This window comes from Clupea harengus, chromosome 24 (assembly GCF_900700415.2).
Source record: "Clupea harengus chromosome 24, Ch_v2.0.2, whole genome shotgun sequence".
Lineage (NCBI taxonomy): Eukaryota > Metazoa > Chordata > Actinopteri > Clupeiformes > Clupeidae > Clupea > Clupea harengus.
In genome coordinates this window covers 11,714,188-11,733,998 of record NC_045175.1, presented here as the reverse complement: position 1 = coordinate 11,733,998, position 19,811 = coordinate 11,714,188, and the positions used below count along the sequence as shown (strand labels likewise).

The 19,811-nt window shown below is 45.5% G+C and overlaps 2 protein-coding genes and 1 long non-coding RNA gene across 3 annotated transcripts in view; 2 read left to right on the top strand and 1 right to left on the bottom strand.

Annotated features, from left to right (window-relative positions):
* Positions 1-19,811, top strand: part of LOC105894420 (guanylate-binding protein 1-like) — a 272,853-nt gene that overhangs the window by 48,546 nt on the left and 204,496 nt on the right. The gene's annotated exons all lie outside the window — the stretch shown is intronic.
* Positions 15,832-19,811, top strand: part of LOC105890568 (guanylate-binding protein 1-like) — a 39,915-nt gene continuing 35,935 nt past the window's right edge. The window contains exon 1 of the mRNA XM_042703645.1: positions 15,832-16,024. Coding sequence (XP_042559579.1) covers positions 15,832-16,024 — 193 coding nt within the window. The remainder of the gene's footprint in view (positions 16,025-19,811) is intronic.
* Positions 16,784-17,031, bottom strand: LOC116219309. Its single transcript, XR_004163152.2, has 2 exons — positions 16,991-17,031; positions 16,784-16,839 (listed from the first exon to the last, which is right to left on the bottom strand). It is a non-coding gene; the product is annotated as an uncharacterized LOC116219309 (long non-coding RNA).

Sequence of the window (19,811 nt, the reverse complement as noted above, 5' to 3'; positions counted from 1 at the left end):
AATGTTCCTGCGAGGCTGATAGAATGCCTTACAGGCATTCTGGATACTGCCCATGAGTGGTTTGAGCCGGAACAGTCTGTCATGTGCTGAGGTTCCCCTCTTTGCATCGTTTACTCTGTCCTCATCTGGGTCGCTCATGTGCACATTCCAGTTTATTCTTCTGGATCTGTCTCTTGTCATCACCTCTGCTGGGAAAGGGATGCTGAGGTAGTGGCCTTTCCTCCAGTAGTCACAAATGTTATTCAATTTGATCAAGCCCATGAGGAATATCAGTCCAATGTATCTGTAGAATTCAGAAACTCCAACATCCACCCATTTATACTTTACACCTCTGGCTATGGCCCTTGCAGCTTGCTTGTTGGTGTTTTTGCAGAGTGTTTCCGCATCACCCTCAGAAAAGAATAATTTGAAGAGGTCCAGAGGAGTGTAGGAGTGCCCTCAGCTGCACACCAGGCTCCCTTGCAGGAAGAAACCTCAGTGTTGCTGGAGCAGCATCATTGTCACCCGACTTCCATGACAACGGCTCCTGTTCGGGCAGACCCTGTGAAACCGGCACTTGTTTTGGGCAGACGCCGTGACAACGGCTTCTATTTGGGCTGATGTCGTGACACCGGCTCCTGTTCTGACAGATGTTGTGACAACTGCTTCTGTTTTGGCAAACACCGGCTCTTGTTTGCGCAGACGTGGTGCTCTTCTCCTTGACGGTGAAGGTGCAATGTTCTCCACGTCCCTGTAAAACAGTCAATTAAAAACATCAATAGTTGCTCTATCTTTTCACGTTCATAGAACATAGCATTCCAGCACTGCAATTCACACGTTACGGCAGTTTCGATCGTTTACACCTGGCCAGTTTCGGCCAGTTTCACACCTATCAGACGGATTATAATAGCAAACACTAATGACTAACCGCAGGGGTACTTATTTGTTGCACAGACAACAAACTCCTAACATCGACAACAAACGTTTACGTTATGTAGCAACATAAAGTTATTTATATGATTCACAATCGCTACACCGATGATAGTATAATGTCTTACTTAATTTTGCGCAGATAAAAAACTCCAAACATGAACAACAAAACATGAACAACAAAAGTCGACGTATGTAGCGATATAAAGTATGAAACAACTCTAAAATAAGCCACTCATCTCAGAGCATGACATGCATTTTACTCCCTATAAATTAATCAATACCATTCGTTACAAGAGCCTGTCAAGCGAATATAACTTACTCATCAGGAAGATCCTCAAAGGGGTCAAGACGATGCACGAAGTGGTCATGTTCGTCCTCAAATTCTTCACCACTTTCATCGGATTCATGGTTGTCCTCCTCGCTCTCCAAATCAAGTTCGTCCTGGATCTGGCGTAAAGCATCAGCAGCAGAGATGGGTAGCGGCATGTTGTTTCTCCTCAGTCGGTATGAAAACAAACAACCAACTGACTTGTTTATATTGGTGAAAAGCGGCGCTTAGTCAGGGTTCCTCATCACGTCATGACCCAATAGCGTTAGCTGAATTACCATCTCTTAGCATATGAATAGCCACCATTTGCTAATGGGTGGGCAATTAGGAGCTGAATCCTCACTCAGAGAGTGAAATGTGCATGCTTTTCGTTCGATTCTCCTGACAAAGTGCTAATTCATTTTTTAGTTTCAAATTGTATATATTCTAAAAGTAAATGGTTTAAGGTTGCTGTGGGTGTTCTTTTTATGTATCTAGGACAAAAACTTGCGGAGTTTTAACAAAATGTTTTCTTTAAAAAATGTCCCACTGGTGGGAAAGGGCCTCTATAGCACACATGAATATCAAATAAATCTTGGTGAATTTATGGTATTAAGTATTTCACCGTAATTTCCTGACTGTTACCCGCAGTTCATACATTGATTTTGTAAATTGCTGCAGCCCTGCGGCCTATACATGGACGTTTCCCCCCCCCACATGATAGTTAGTAGTAATGCGCACATGGTAACTCTTCCAGGTAAAGCGTGAATAGGTCTCTCTCTCTCTCGCTCTTTCACATACAAATCCCATGAATGTATCAGATAAAAAGAACATGGAATAGATAACACATTTTCATTCACACTCAGTTCTAGTAATGAAACCGAAAGCTATGGCGATGGTGGCAATTATTTACATTACAGGTTAATAGGCTAGGACAGAGTATGTAGATGTATCATGAGTCGGGTAGAATAAGTGCATGACATTGTGGTGGGGGTGGGTAGGTGTAGACCAAGGGTTTCTGCAAGTAAATCAGGTGGAGAGACTACAGTAGCATCCCACAGCGGAGACAGTCTAGACTAGGAGGGGAAGAAAAGAAAAGGGACAAAGTGAGTGGGCAGAGCTCAGTTGCCTAATATGCGTATATGTACTTAATGGTTATGAGGACAAATGTTTTCACAGCCATGGTCATTTGTGGGCAAAGGTTGCGCGATAAGAGAGAAATTTGGTTAGCAAACATACATTTCATAATCATACTTAATGGTTATGGTGATGAGGAACAATGGGCCTCATTCTCGAACGCAGTTTAGAAGAATTTAAGAAGGAATTTCTTCTGAACTCCACGTACGATGTTTTTTGGCATTCATGAAAGTTCTCATCTGGGATTCGTTCTGAACTTCAGAAGAAGTTCAGAAGGCGAAATAGCAGTCGTAAGGCGCCCAGAGTTTTCTTAAATGCAATTCCTCAAAAAAAAAAACACCTGATGCCCCACGGGGCCGCTCCGTGTTAGAAGGGTTAGGGGCTGAATTTGGTGAAATCGTTGGTGATTGCGCTCACATCAACTCTACCGGCATCTTTGGATTTAAATAATTATAATAATAATCTAGGGTTAACTAGACATTTCACATTTACAGGCATGATTCTACGAGGCATTGTGATGTCCTAAAATAAATAAAAGCACTACACGAACACTGCAAATGTAAGTTAATGAATAAATAAATAAGCACTAAACTCAATCGCGTGGCTATAGCCATAGTGGAATAGAATGGACACATCTTCATTCTGCAACAGTACCTGCACCTCTGCACCGGTAAAGTTAGATCTGCGTTTACTCGACCGGTGCTCGCCTACCGCTTTGACATGATTCACTTACGAGTTGTTTTCGCCTGGATTCGGTCGATTCTGACTGCACACGTCACTGCGGTTGCGTGCCCTTATAAGGAGCTGGTGGGGCGTGTATGTATGCAAATCCAAGTGCACGAGAACGTGCTTTCAATTTTTAGAATCCTCATTCGGGGGAGCACAGCTGAGAACATTTCGGCTGCGTAAGAACACATTTTCAGGCGTTCATGAATCAGGCAGAGGTCTTTTCTTACGTTGGTCTTTCGAAGTTCGTAAGAAAACATTTCAGAAGAAACTTCAGAAAATGTTCAAGAATGAGGCCCAATGTTTTCACAGCCATTGTCATTTGAGATAAACAATTAAAATATATGGCCAGTTTATCAGTTATAAATGCCACAGAATAATATAATATAGAAGGAGAGGGAGAGGCTACCCGGCATGGTGTGGAATTTTGTTTATGTTTAGTTTTGTTGTGTCATGTTAAGTTATGGTTGGCTGACATAGTGCATGTTAGTTATAGAAGGACAGCAAGGGTGGCAGGATACAACAATAGGGCACTGGCTGGCGACAGCTACAACATGCACCACACAGTCTCTGATGAGCCACCTATTTTTTATGTGGGAAGAATCATAGGAATTCATCGTTTATGTTTCTCCTAACACCATTTCTCTCTCTTGCTCTCCCTTTCACTTTCTCTCTGCCAACTTTCTCTTTTGACTCTTTTTGTTTTAACTTTATCTTTCTCCACCTTTGCTTTCTGGTCTTTCTTTATCTCTCATTCATTCCATATTTCCATCTCTTCTCTCTCTCTGAGTATTTTGTCAATGTATTTGTGTCAATGTGTCACTGTTCTTTCTCTCTTTCTTTCATCTCTCTCTCCTTCTCTCCTTGACCTCTTCTCTCTCTCCATCTCTCACCCTCACTTTCCATTTCTTTATATGCTCCTTCTCTCTCCCTGTATCTCTGTCCTTCACTCTCCATGTTTATCTTTGCTACCCCCCTCTCTTTACCTCTCTCTCTCTCTCTCGCTTTAAGTGGGAGCCCAGCAGTGTTCCCCAAGTCTGGTCAGAGGGGGTGGAGCTTTCAAGGTGAACGCCACTGCTCATTCTGGAGGAAAGGTGATCGCCCCAACCGGCTGCACTATTAACAGCCCTGTCAACTTCAACTTAGGAAGAGGGCCCATGCCACAGCAAGAAGGGGGTAATGACCCACTGTCAGACATTTAGATCCAGTGGACTATTAACTGCTATACACACACACACACACACACACACACACACACACAGACACACAGAACTATTACATAAACCTAGGGAATGTTAGTTATACTCTCAACAAAATGGCGTGAGTCGGATCCATACCTCTGTTTGCCCTCCGAAGTCCATATATAGCCACCGCAGGCGACCGGCTATTCCTGAACACATGCACTCGCATGCAGTACTCCGCCACTTCCTTCATCGGGTCGAGGGCCTGAGCACGGTTGTTTGGGAGGCGTTGCCCGAGTGACCTGAATGGCAGGGGGGCAATCCAGCTGTTTTGTTAATCTCTTTTGAATTCTGTGTGCATGGCTGTCAAAAATGTCTTTGCTCCCTGCCGTAGCTTGCCTTGTCTTTGAGGTGTATGTGATTTTGACACGGTGTCAGGTACGATGGCAGCCGTTCTGCATGACATTTGTCTTGAAGACAGCACCAATGGGCTTGTGGGCAATGTCAATGCAAACTTCCTCTTCTGTGTGAAGAGGTCAAAGAGAGATCTCAAGTTGCTTTCGCGTTAACTGTGGATTGTGTGTCTTTTTCTAGGTCTTCTCCCTGTATACCGTTTGAAAATGTATGCAAGCTCATTAACCCGCGAAACAGCTACATTCTGTCGGACAATGGCTCATTACAACGTTACAGGTTGTTAGCGTCATTGATCGGTTGTCGTGATCGGCGACTAGAAAGCATTATCGGAATTCCCCAAGCTCAATATTTTTACTGTCCAAGAAAACTGCAGTGCAGCTTGGGGATTAGAGACACACACTGCTCAGATTCTTTTAACATGGTCTGGGGCAGGGGTCTAAAACTCCGGGCCTGCTGGCCAGATCCAGCCCGCCAAGCATTTCATCTGCGTTACCCGCTGCAGGTGGCAATGGGTTTTGCGCTTCTAATTCACTTCTTTCATATCATTCCGCAAGTAATCCAGTCATTTAAGGTAATCGAAACTTAATTGAAGTCAGCAAGTAATAGGTTGCTATGTGATAGTAATAATTTCATACCATACTATATTGGAGATTTAGTCTGATTCATGATCAGTTCAGGAAACAGGTTTATCTTGTACAATGGTGCGCAGCCAAGGGAGAGACACAGAAGTTTTACTCAAGCTAAGAATCTTCTAAAAAGCCATTGAAATATTTCAGTTCAAATACCCCCTGAGTATAAGGGGTGTCACCCTGTATTCATGAGGCCTTGGAGACAACAAGTCTCTGAGCCATTTGTTGAAACCTTTAACACCTCCCTCAGAACAATCTCTCTCTCTTAACAGAATATTCAACCAGAAATGCTTACATTCTAACCTAAGTTAAAATAAAAGCACAATTACAACTAGATATAAGATGCATTTAATTATTGACTAAGGTATATCATTAATAACTCATTATTAACTCTGAACCTCAGGAAATGGCAACAAAATGTATAGCCCAGTGAAACAGGAAGACATGGTTGACCACTTAAGAGTTCCTAATCAAACAGGTGAACTTTAAAATGTAAAACATGACTGAAACTTAATATTTATTTAATGTCAACATATTTTTTTTTCTTTCAATAATTTTACTTCAATGAAAAGGTACGATTTTTGTGAATATTTTTGAGTGAAAGACCACAAGGATAAACAACAAAAACAGCTGCTTGTGCCACAGCTTTGGGAAGTTGGGTAGTGTGGTCATCTGTTCAGGAATACACAAGAGGGTGCCTGAGAGCGTACTCGTCTGAGTGAGAGGGAGTCTGTGCGCAGGCGTATACAGGGAGGTATTGCGCACGCGTCTGTGCTACGTGCCAACTTGGTTGGGGATGGTCACCGGATGCGTGTGCAGGTCCGAGACAAAGGATGCCTGTGTAAGGCGCCAAGTTGGGTGTAGGTCAAATTGCTCCATAGTGTTACTTTAACCCAATAAAATCAACTCAAATCGCACTGAGATCAGGATGTGGACGTGTATGTGTTCAGATGATGATAAAGGGAGTTAGAGAGAGAGAGAACGATGGTGCATGCACGATCTAACAGATTAGCAAAACCAAAGCAAGATAATACGCATTATCCTATAAGACTAATTTCTGCCCAGATGTCAGCCTTACTTGGATCGCTCTTGCGTGGCGACCAACGTGTTTTCTCTTGTCCTCCGATGAACAACACGGGGCGTAGGTTCGAGGAAAGCGTTTGAGTCCTTCTCAGCTCGTCACCTGAAGATCCCGGCGGCCCGATGGGTCCTGGGGGATGCAAAGTTCTGGGTGTCGACATGAGGAAAACGAAAAGGGAACCGGTCGCCTTCTCAGAAAACTCCTGGTCTAATGTAAAATTCCACCGGCATAAACTTAGGCTGCAACTAAACGAGTCAAAGTGTATTGGAACTTTTAATACAAGTCGTCGCTGCGTTGTCCTTGTTCATTTGAATTTCTTCTGCAGAGTCAGGGTATCTCTCTCTGTGAATGGAGTTCACTGTAGTTAAACCACCACCAGAGATTTCGCCTCTGCATTTAAATGGCAAAAATGCGTGACTTTTACAACATTGTTGTAACCAATACTGTCCAAGTGAAATGTAGTTAAGGTGATAAGGAGATCAGATAATTGTGGCTATTGTAGTCTATGGCGGGACTACACCTACAGTAGCAAAAATAAGGAGTACTGCCATGCTCTAAAACTCCCTGCGGGCCAGATAATTAGCCCTAATTAAGTCTATCATGACAGATTGACAGGAGGGCTCTGTGTGTCATTCCCAGGTGGATGGTCTGGGTAGTTCACATGCTTGCCTGGGGAGCAGCCTTGCTGTTGATGTGGGGCTTAACACAGGGGTGTGTCTCAATGGTGGTGACTCTTTGAGACTGAGAGGAGGTGATCTGTCTGGAGGGGGAGCATTGGGGTTGAAGCTGACCTGTGTATGATGTGCCAGGTACACCTCCGTCAGCTGCTGTACCTCCAGTGGTGTGATGGCACTCCTGAGACTGAGCATGTCATCATACTCCATTTCAGCTACCGCATCTACCTTTTTAAGTTCAAAGGCTTGCAGGTCTGCTTCCAGTGTAGCCTTTTCCATGTCCAATCTGTTTCTTCAGTTCGAGAATGCAGCTCTGGGGCGCACGTCTCTGGCTCTCGCTGCTGCGCCGGCTACTGAGCACTTGGAGGCAGACTAGACCTGGATCCAGACACTGACGGTGCATTTTCTGCTGCTTGGGTCTCCATAACTGTAGCCTAAATCCCTTTGATGGTCTGACTTTTCACTGTACTGCTCTGTCTACGTGTTGTGCTTCCTAAGCGTTAACATAGATAAAACATGTACGTGTATACATACATGCACACACATATATTTCACATACATCCATACATACATGCATACACGTTTATGTTTATGCATATATGTTTTTAACAATGCCAAAGTTGATACGACCCGGTTTGTGAGCCGCAACATAAAGAAAGAAAGACCACAGAGTGTACAAAAATACAGGAAAATAGTGAGTGCCAAGCACCAGCACCAAACACATGGTGTTCACCAGCCTCCAAAGCATGGTGAGAATGCAAGGCCTTCTGAGGGCAAACCACATGGCCTTTATCCACACCTCCTCAGTCGTGGACAATCAGGCTAATTATGCCCATTCACCACCACCGGCTCATTCCAGAGATCACAAAAACAGCGGTGGCTACCAACCCGGCTACGCCGACCGGAAGTGCTCACAGGCGGCGTCGAGACCGTAAACAAAGGCGGGGGCAACGAGGAGGGCTAAGAGCTAGGCTACAGCTAACTCCTCACCGGCTATCTCTACCCAGCCTTTTCCTCGCCAATGTTCGGTCTCTGGCAAATAAAATGGATGAACTGCGGCTGCGGATCACCACTAACAAACGGATCATGGACTGCAACGTCATGATTTTTACAGAAACATGGCTCAACAGCGGCGTCCCTGATAGCGCCATCGAGCTAGCGGGGCGCTACATCCTCCGGGCGGATAGAACAGCAGAGGACTCCGGTAAGACCAGAGGCGGTGGACTATGCATCTATGTCAACAAAGACTGGTGTACGGACACTGTTATCATCGAGAGTCACTGCTCTGCTAACATTGAGTATCTCATGGTTAAGTGTAGACCGTTCTATCTGCCTAGAGAGTTTACATCAACTGCTGTGACTGCAGCTTATATCCCCCCGGATGCTAACGCTAAGCTGGCAATGAAGGAATTGCATGCTGCCATTAGCAAGCAACAAACTTTACATCCGGAGGCAGCCTTTATTGTTGCGGGTGACTTTAATCACTCCAACCTGAAGACTGTACTCCCCAAATTTCACCAGCATGTCTCCTGTCCCACGAGAGGAGACAAGACTTTGGACCATGTCTATACTAACATGGCTGATGCTTACAAAGCTGACCCCCTCCCCCACCTAGGTCAGTCTGACCACCTCTCTTTGTTTCTTCTCCCGAAATACACACCACTCATCAAACGTGTGAAACCCACAGTGAGGACAGTTAAAGTGTGGCCAGAGGGAGCAGACTCTGCACTACAGCACCGGTTTGGACACACAGACTGGAGTGTGTTTGCCACCCAGGCCACACTTGACTCCCACACGGACATCAACGCCTATGCCTCATCTGTACTGGACTTTATCAACACCAACATCAACAGTGTCACCACCCTCAAACAAATCACCACTTTCCCTAATCAGAAGCCATGGATGAACAGGGAGGTCCGCCTTTTGCTGAAGGCACGCGATACTGCTTTCAGATCAGGTGACACCCAGGCCTACAGTTCATCCAGGGCCGACCTGAAGAGGGGCATCAAAAAGGCCAAGCACAGCTACAAACTCAAGATTGAAGAGCACTTCAATAACAACTCTGACCCCCGACGCATGTGGCAAGGCATCCAGGCCATAACGGACTATAAACCCACCAACACCTCCCCCCAAACCGGCGAAGCATCACTCCCTGATGAGCTTAACAGCTTTTATGCACGATTCGATAGGGACAACCAGGAGGCGGCCATCAAGGCTGTACTCACTACAGACAACCAGCCCCTCACACTCTCCTCCACCGACGTGTGTGCTGCACTGAGCAGGACTAATGCACGAAAGGCTGCTGGCCCTGATGGCATCCCTGGACGGGTGCTCAGGGCCTGTGCTGGGCAGCTGACTGAGGTCTTGACTGACTTATTCAACCTGTCACTGGCTCAAGCAGCTGTCCCCACGTGCTTCAAGACCACCTCCATCGTGCCGGTGCCAAAGCACTCCAAAGCAGCGAGCCTTAATGACTTTCGCCCAGTTGCACTCACTTCAACCATCATGAAGTGCTTCGAGAGGCTGGTCCTGGCTCATCTTAAAACATGCCTACCACCCACACTGGACCCCCTCCAATTCGCCTACCGCCAGAACAGGAGCACGGAGGATGCCATCTCCACGGCACTACACTCCGCCCTTTCCCACCTGGACAACAGTAACACATATGCGAGACTGTTGTTCATAGACTTCAGCTCTGCATTTAACACCATAATCCCCTCCAAACTGATCACTAAACTCAGTGATCTAGGCATCAACACCTCCCTCAGAAACTGGATTCTGGACTTCCTAACCAACAGACCCCAGTCTGTCAGGTTAGACAACAACACCTCCTCAACCCTCATCCTGAACACTGGTGTCCCACAGGGCTGCGTGCTGAGCCCTCTCCTCTACTCCCTCTTCACCCACGACTGCACAGCTGTACATGGTTCTAATACCATTGTAAAGTTTGCAGACGACACAACGGTGATTGGCCTCATCAGCAACAACGATGAGTCGGCCTACAGGGAGGAGGTTCAGCACCTGGCAGAGTGGTGTGCCAATAACAACCTGGCTCTCAACACCAAGAAGACCAAGGAGCTCATTGTGGACTTCAGGAGGACCAAAGGTGGCGCACACACCCCGATCTGTATCAACGGGACGGAGGTGGAGCGTGTCGCCAGCTTTAAATTCCTGGGTGTCCACATCTCCGAGGACCTCTCTTGGACCCTCAACACCTCAACCATAGTCAAGAAGGCTCACCAGCGTCTCTTCTTTCTGAGGAGATTGAAGAAGGCCCATCTGTCTCCTCAGATACTGGTGAACTTCTACCGCTGCACCATTGAGAGCATCCTCACCAACTGCATCTCAGTCTGGTTTGGCAGCTGCTCTGTTGCGGACCGCAAAACACTCCAGAGGGTAGTGAAAACTGCCCAACGCATCACTGGCTCCCCACTCCCCACCATAGATGCTGTCCAGCGCAAGAGATGTCTGCGGAAGGCGCGCAGCATCGAGAAGGACAGCTCCCATCCCAACCACAGACTGTTTGCCCTCCTCCCCTCAGGGAGGTGCTACAGGGCCCTCCGTTCCCGGACCAGCAGGCTCAGGAACAGCTTCTTCCCTGCGGCTGTCACCCTGTTGAACTCTGCACCACGGTGATAGTTCCCCCTGGCTACCCCCTCACACTCCTTCCTGTATTCCCCTCTCTACCCTGGCTTGACTGCCACACACCTACCTCCAGCCACTGAACATTTGCACTAAATTGTTCATTGTATATATCTATTTATGTTAAATTGTTGTCATCCATATTCATCGTACTTATATCTTATCATGTCTCCTACCTCATTTATAACTTATAACCTCTACTGCCACCTTCACCTGTACTTCATCTGCACTTTACACATATCTATATCACATCTGCACTAATCACCTTTATTGCTGCTCATGTTCTTACTGCTCATACCACTTATATCCTATGTCATACTGTATATACCATATTTATCTATATTTATATAACCATTTGCACATACTCTGCACTCTTCTACTTTGCACTTCTGGTTAGATGCTAACTGCATTTCGTTGCCTCAGTACCTGTACTCTGTGCAATGACAATAAAGTTGAATCTAATCTAATCTAATCTAATCTAAAAGCTGTTGCACTGCCACTGCAAAGCCAGTAGGGGTGTAGAGGGGCGTAACAGCAGTCATCAAAAAATTGCCTGTTTATGCATCTGCAATCAGGATTATTACACTTGCCAAACTGGATCATGTGTATTGCAGCTCAGACTTTTGTGCTAGCATACAAGGTTTTGTGATTTTCCAGCAGATGTATGTACGTGCTGACATGTGTATGTCGCAAGTAAAAGCGAGAGGGTCAGTGTTTCCGTCAAGTCAGGTCTCTTCATGTGATATTGTGAGGTCTAGAGTCCAAAGTCCCCTCCCCACCCCATAAGATAACCTTATCTCATACCTGATCGTATATAAAGGGGGTGGAGGTTTCGTACGGACTGTTTGATCTGCAGCGTTCTCTGTGTTGTTTGTTGTTCAGGCTGTATTAAAGACGTAAGTTAATGCAACCAAACTGTCTAGTTAATCTACAGGCTTTAGGTCTATATGGCCATGGGGTAGCTAATTTCTATGGTTGGAAATGAGAGAAGGGTTCATTACATTTACATTTTACATTTAGTCATTTAGCAGACGCTTTTGTCCAAAGCGACGTACAAGGGAGAGAATAGTCAAGCTACGAGCAATAGAACCTGGTGTAACAATAAATACTACTTTACATAAGAAATATAACTGAAATAAAAAAGAAAAAGAAGTGCAGAAATGTAACTGCTGTAATTGCAAGTTACACACTAGTCGAAGTGCCAGTTAGGACGAGAAGTGCTTTCTGAAGAGTTGGGTCTTCAAAAGCTTCTTAAAGGTAGAGAGGGACGCCCCTGCTCTGGTAGTGCTAGGTAGTTAATTCCACCAACGTGGAACTACAAATGAGAATAGTCTGGACTGCCGTACTTGCACAGACGGCAGTGCCAAACGACGCTCACTAGAAGAGCGCAGCATCCTGGGTGTAACATTTGCCCTTACAAGAGCATTTAGGTAGGTGGGAGCAGAACCATCAAGCACTCTGTAGGCAAGCATAAGTGACTTGAACTTAATGCGAGCAGCTACAGGCAGCCAGTGGAGGTCAATGAGTAGCGGGGTGACGTGTGCCCTTTTCGGTTGGTTGAACACCAGACCCGCCGCCGCGTTCTGGATCATTTGTAGTGGTTTCACCACGCAAGCCGGCAGGGCCATTAGGAGGGCGTTGCAGTAATCAAGGAGGGAACTCACCAAGGTTTGCACCAGCAGCTGGGTGGCATACTAGGTTAGGTACGGCCTGATTTTGCGGATGTTGAATAGCGCAAAGCGGCAGGACCTAGAGACAGAGGCAATGTGGTCTGTGAAAGTCAGTTGGTCATCAATAATGACGCAGAGGTTTCTTGCTGTTTTGGATGGAACAAGAGATAAGGAGTCAATATTGATGCTGATGTTGTGGTGGATGGCCTGTTTGGCTGGAAAGACCATCAGTTCCGTTTTGGCCATGTTCAGCTGAAGGTGGTGATTTTTCATCCATGTGGATATATCAGCAAGACAATCCGAGATCCGCGCCGAGACAGTGGTGTCCTCAGGAGGGAAAGACAGAAACAGTTGAGTATCATCAGCATAGCAATGATAGGAAAAACCATGCGAGTGGATGATAGGGCCCAGCGAGGTGGTGTAAATGGCAAAGAGAAGTGGTCCCATCACCGAGCCTTGGGGCACCCCAGTGGTGAGGCGGTGAGGTACAGACAGCTGACCTTGCCATGACACATTGAACGAGCGCCCAGTGAGGTATGACTCAAACCAGGAGTGCCCCTTGCCAGAAATGCCCATACTTGACAGTATGGACAGAAGGATGCGGTGGTTGACTGTATCAAACGATAAGTGATAAAGGAAGCAAAGTTATCAGCAGTGAGGTTAGTAGCTGGGGGAGGAGGAGGAGGAGGGTAGAGCAGAGTTTTGAAGGTGGAGAATAGTTTCCGAGTGTCAGTTGCACCGTTGATGTTGTCATTGAAAAAAGTCTTCTTAGCAGCTGTGATGCTGGAGGAGGAGGCGGCCAGCAGTGTCTGGTAGCTTGCAAGATCGTCCAGTGCTGCAGATTTGTGCCACTTTCTCTCAGCCACTCTGAGATTGGAGGGCCAGCAGACCTTGATGAGACAATCAGCCAAAGTGTGCAAGCTAGCTTTAAAAGCCTCTTATCAAGTTGCATTACGTGTCGCTCAGACCAAACAGCCATACATAATTGCAGAAAGTTTAATATTGCCAACAGCTAGTGATATGTGCAAAACAATGTTTGGGAAGGATGAGTACGTTAAAAAACTGAAAAGCATCCCAATGCCCGCCCTTTTGATGAATTGGCAGCTGATGTGAGGGCACTACTAGTCGCAAAACTCCCGAAGGCAGATTATTTTGCACTACAATTAGATGAATCCACCGATGTGTGAAACGACGCTCAGCTTTTAGCTTTTTTGTGATTTGTCGACCAAAATGAGATGCAGGAGGAATTTCGATTCTGTAAGCAGCTGCCTGGAGATAAAAAAAGTTCAGAGATTTTAAAAGTGATCGACAATTTTTTCCGTGAACATGATATACCCTGGCCAAAATGTGTCGCGATGTGCACAGACGGTGCAAGAGCCATGTATGATGCACTGCATGCTTCATAGGGAGAATGTTGTTGCCAAAGACATGAATGATGAATTCTCAAACGTCAGATCTCTCACTAGGTATGAGATATTTCATCCATACGTAAGCTTCTCAAGCTACTCAATTCTTTGTCCCTCCCTAATTGAATACAGAGTGACGGCTAACTGTAAGGGAGAAAAAATGTCAATAATAAACAGAATAAATTGAAACGAGTTGTGTGTCACAGATGATTTGTAATTCTGTTCAAACATGTGTAGGGGAGTGTGTGTGTGTGTGAGAATGACACTTAGTTCCAAATAAATTATATGAATATCAGGCCCAAATTTGGGGCGGTGGGGGTCCCTGCTCAGTGTCTCTCTCAGCCAAGGGGTCCTTGGGCTGAAAAAGGTGTAGTGTAGTCCTTTTATTTATTTTAGGACATCACAATGCCTTGTAGAATCATGACTATAAATGTGAAACGTAATTGTTAATGATACAAATATTCTCGTATTTATTAGTATTATAATTATTTTAATCCGAGGATGTCTGTAGAGTTGATGTGAACGCAATCACCAACGATTTCTCACAAATTCAGCCCTTAACACTTCTAACATGGAGCAGCCAAGTTGGGCATCTTGTGGTTTTTTGAGGAATCGCATTCGAGAAAACTCTGGCCGATTTACGACCGCTATTTCGCGTTCTGAAAGTCTTCTGAAGTTCAGAACAAATCCCAGATGAGAAAACTTTCATAAATGCCAAATGTTTTCCTAAATCCACCGGAAGTGGAGTTCAGAAGAAATTCCTTCTTAAATTCTTCTTAACTGAGTTTGAGAATGAGGCCCATTGTGTAAATGGCCTGAGTCGGGCATCTCAAGATGTGGGATGTAGGCTGGGTGGAATGGGGTTCCAGCCTGTTCAGTCTGTCTCCCCCTCATGCAAGAATGAGGTGCACCTTTTATCAGGCCGCCCATTGTGCTAAGTTGGTCCAATTAAAGTTAATATAGGTGGGGGAACCCTGTCTCAACCATTCAGGTAGGGGAGTCCAGTCCTCCTTCCCCCTTATTGCCACAGTGGGATTTATCCTTCTCACAGACATGTTTTTATCATCCATCATTGATGACTGGTCCAAAAAGTTAAGACCAGTAAGCTGACCAATTGTAACCAGAATCAGTAACGCAATTTTAAAGTGAGGGCGAGAGAGACATAGCGCAATGGGAATACTAACTTATCGATATAATGTAATTATAGTCTTCATTGGGTTTTGTTGTCCCAAAAACTCCCGAATAATTATCCAGAGTAACAAGTTGTGGAAATACTGAACACTTTATTTCCGAGCAATTAACAACTACTGAAGTTGTCCCTGGAGCATCTCTTCCGAGTCGACTGAGTTCTGCAGAATTCTCTACCCTGTGAGGAAGCTGCTATCTCTGGCCAAGATATAAAATATTTTTCTGATGAAAAACACTGTTCAGTTGAGACCCTCTTCTGGTACCATAATAAGTTACATTAATATATAGTTAGGTAACAGGCTAGTTTCGCTGGTGACCAGCAATAAAATACTAACCAGAAACGTTTAGGACTTGTCCAGTTTAATCCACACATGAATACAGTTGATCCAGTTTAAATGTCATGCCATATAGCCCAGGCTATTTCACTGTGTTCTATTTGGCACATCACCTCCTCTTAATGCTGCTCCCAGGGATTAATCCACAAATGAATGCTGGTGAAATAGTTAACGGACACGTACATTCCACTGTGCTATATTTATATATTTAAACTAGTTCCTTTAAGTTATACCTTTTAATGACATTCGTTGTCATGTAGTTACATTGCAAACTTCTTCATATGTACCCCTGGCTGGTATATATATCATGCTGCCACCTACTGGCATACCTAATGAACTACCTGTCATTACAAGAAGTAGTCTTCTGTGTTATTTCCTCGCCTTTAGGTTGCCCTGCCTAACATCTAAACCTTGTCTGACACTAAAAAAACAACAAATGAAATGATGGAAGAACAAAAAATATATAACTGAATCAAGATTTGTGTGTGGTTTTAATTTTGTAGGTTGTCCTGCCACCTTACAACCAGCCATGTCTGAAGGTCCACCCCACATGCCAGCACCTGTGTGCTTGATTGAGAATGCAGAGGGGGGACTGCGGACGGTGGAATCGGCCCTGGACATCCTCAGGGGGATCCAGCAGTCTGTGGTGGTGGTGGCTGTGGTGGGGTTTTACCGCACTGGCAAGTCTTACCTCATGAATCGGCTAGCTGGGCAACAGTCAGGTAAACCACACACGTGCACACACGTGCGCACACACACACGTGCGCACACACACACACACACACACGTGCGCACACACACACACACACCACTAAAGTCATAAATGCATATTTACTTACAAAAACACCAACACACATTAAAGCATACATGCATTCAAAGGTTTACTTACTCACTCATTTATACAACACGCACACACACATACATACACACACACAACAAATGCCAAAATCTCATATGGAATAGTCACAGTATGCTTGGCCCAGCATATGTTTGTAATGCCACCATGTACCTGACACAGACTGAGACCAATTCATCAATGTGTAATGAGCTACAGGAATATTTCAGATTCCAAGCAGAGACTGGGATCAGTTGCTTTGGGATAAAGGGGCAGTAGAGAGTTTTGGTTGAGCTGGGTAAAATACCTGTAATAATCCATACAGGCGACACCGAAGGATAAGTCTCATAGTCACATTGCTTTAGCAAGAAATAACTGTTTGATATGAGAGGTGTCATGGCTGCCCTATGTAAAAGTTAGAAAACTGATGGTAGTACAGCTTCAGATCAACCCCTACCCCCCCGCCCCAAACACATACACACACACATTAACATAGAAAAACACACATAAACACACATTCACACACACACACACACTGTCAAGTTATCAGGGGATTTTTTTAACTTCTGCCCAAACTTGAAAAAGGCCTTGGCCATCAACAGGGTTAAAATGGTAACGACTCAGACGGTTTCTTCATTCTTCTTTGTTTTATTTGAGTTAAAATACTTCTTTTCAGCAAACACGTCTTTTCAGGTTGAAAACCTTTACAAGAAACAAACATAAAATACAGCATTCACAAACTGCCCTCCATCAAATACACAAACAACAACAGTGCATGTAAACTACCACAAAACTCAAACACTAAAGCACACTTTTGCAATAGATTACCAGATAACATCAAAAATTGTCTTACCAGTAGCATCCCTGGTAGTGGCCAGCAAGTTAAGTCCCCCATTAGTAGTCACCATATGCTTTCCAAACACTCACACTACCTGTGCTTAAGTGACTCTGCACTTCCTGTATTTCCTGTCATGAGGACCACTTCCTGTTTCACAATAAAAGTTGTATTTTCAAAACAAAAGTCCCTTCCCGGTTACAATCTGACAGCACACCTCCCACTTGAGCTCCTGGTGCCAGAACCCAAGGAGGTCACGTCACTCTTCTCTGGAGCGTGCCACTTGCTCCTTACAAAGAGATTCGGGCCTGCCAATTGACACCACTTCTTCCAGAACTTATTCACCTCCGACTGGATCACTCTCAGCCTTTTGTAGGGGTAACCCTCAAACTGGAAGTCTCCTGGGTCTCCTCTCAAGCTCGCCCCAGCAGGAGAGAGTTTGGAGTGATATACTCCACGCAATCCTCTTGACTTTGTGCTCTCGCATCTACAGGCCTCTCATTGGCCATATACACAAAGGTCTGGAATTCTCCCCATGTGAAGACTCCATTATCACCTACGTTCTGGAGGGCTCTCTTTACAGTCCGCACTGCTGCTTTAGCTGCTCCATTTCTATGAGGTGAGTCTGCAGGATGGATCTTCCAGGACCATTTTGTGCCATTCTTGGCCACCTTTTCCTCCACTCCTGACCTTTCCAGATTCTCCAGGAACCGATAGAGGTCTTCAAGGGCAGGTTTGGCCCCGACAAAGTTGGTGCCTGGGTCAGACCATACCTTGCTGGGGTGTCCCCTCAGTGATGTAAATCGTTGATAAGCAAGCAGAAATCCTTCTGCGGACATGTCACTGACAATGTCAGCATGAATGGCTCTGGATGCCATGCAACTGAACACGATACCCCACACCTTCAGCCTCACTCTCTTCTTCACCTCATCTTTCACTTCATATAACCCCTCTTCTTTTGAGGGTGATGCCTCCCACTTTGATTTCTTTGGGGTCTGGTCTTTAAGGCCTAGCCAGCTATCAGCAGCCTGTCTTACCCAAGCAACGACATTTACCAGCCTGGACAAGCAGCTAAATCTCTTGACCTCCAAAAGATTTTTGAAGGCTGAGTTTTAAAGTGCTACTCTCAGCACAACTTCACCCTGTCTCATTTCTGGATCAGTTTCCGATGCATCAGGGCAGACAATCAGGTGGGTTGGGTCAGTATCATTTTTTTCAACAGAGTCTTCAGCTTTGGTGTGGTCCTGGGTGGTGACCCCTCGGCATCTCTTCACTTGACCTCTTGTCATTACTGCCGAAAAGGCCTTCCTCTGCAGCTTACTGATGCTGTCCCTGGTGTCAGTTACCACTTCCTCAGCGGACTGACTTGGCAGGACAAATGTTTTGTGCGTCTCAGAGGGCGTCCTCGTTGTGGTGTCTGCTACTCCCCTTTCCTGCCTCCCACTTTGCGTAGACTGGACCCATGGCTTCAGAGAAAATCCACCTGCTTGCAGAATTTCCTCAATCTCCTTGGTCACTTCGCTCAGTCTGTTTGCATTATTGTGGGATGTTAGGACATCATCCATGTAGCTGTCTTCCTCCAGTACCCTTCGCGCCTCCTTGCACTCAAGGACGTCACGATGAGTTGCAGCTGTATGCCTAGCTTCACCGATGGCGTCTTGCATGTGAACTGTCTTGGTCATGAAGGGGACCTCAGCAGGGATCTCCTCATATTTGATGGCAGCTGTTCTCATAGAACGAGCAAAGTGTGTCTTTGACTCATGTGCCGTCATGTTTACTTGCTCAAACAGATCAGGGTGCGCTCCGCCCACTGTCTTTCCAAGAGGGCTCTCCCACAAGACGAGATCTCCAACAACTTTCACCCTTTGTGGGGCAAGTCTCCCTTCTCTGTGACTTATGAGCAACTCAATCTGCTCAGGTCTCCTCAGCTCCTCAGGTTCAACTTCTGGGAAGAATCTCGTCAGCTCTTCAGGCTTGACAGCTCGGTGAACTTTGGCGAACTCCTTCAGCCCATAACAGATTAGTTCATGGGCCCTCTCAGTTCCCTTGGAGGTTTTGATTCGAACTCTGAGGAGGTATCTTCTTGTGGCTACTTTGGTAGCCATTCCACCCACTCCATGCACAATTAGTGTGATATTCTCACTCCTAAGATTCAATCTTTTGGCTGCTTTATGAGTAATGTAGTTGGTGTCTGAAGCCAGATCCACCAGGGCTCCGATTTTTTGACCTGCATTAGCGGTCACTTCCATTAACATCATAATGACGGGAAGTTCTCTCAATCCACTTTCTTTGAGGAGGCTCACCTGGTTCTTAGCTGGACAGCTGACGTTCGACGAATTATTGGTGAAGGCCTTCCTGCACCTCTCAGCTAACTCGGGGGTAAGTTCACCCAAGAATCTCTTCTGTTCCTCAGTTAAGTTCTTTTTGTCTCTGTCATCTGTTTGAGGTTTCTCAAGTTCACGCCTCTTGCTGTTCCCTCTTGGACAGAGAAAGAAGTGGTGATCTGAGGAGCCTCTCTTTTTGCAGTCTACATTCCTGCACAGGTAAGTGTCTCTACAGCCGTCATCATACTCATGACACCCTAAGCACTCCCTGCATGCACCAATCCTTTCCACAGCAGCTTCCTTTTCTGATAACTTCAGAGCCCTGAACTTTTTGCAGAAGAAAATCCTGTCCTTATGTTTCTCATCCCCACAGATAATGCATCCATCCTCAGCATCTTCACCCTTTGTGGCTTGCGTTGAGGCATATTTCTGGTTAAATGTCCTTTCTGCTTTATCTGAACTCTCTGGCTTGTCTGTGATTTGTAGGTGCTCTAGCCTCTCGAAGATCTCCTCTT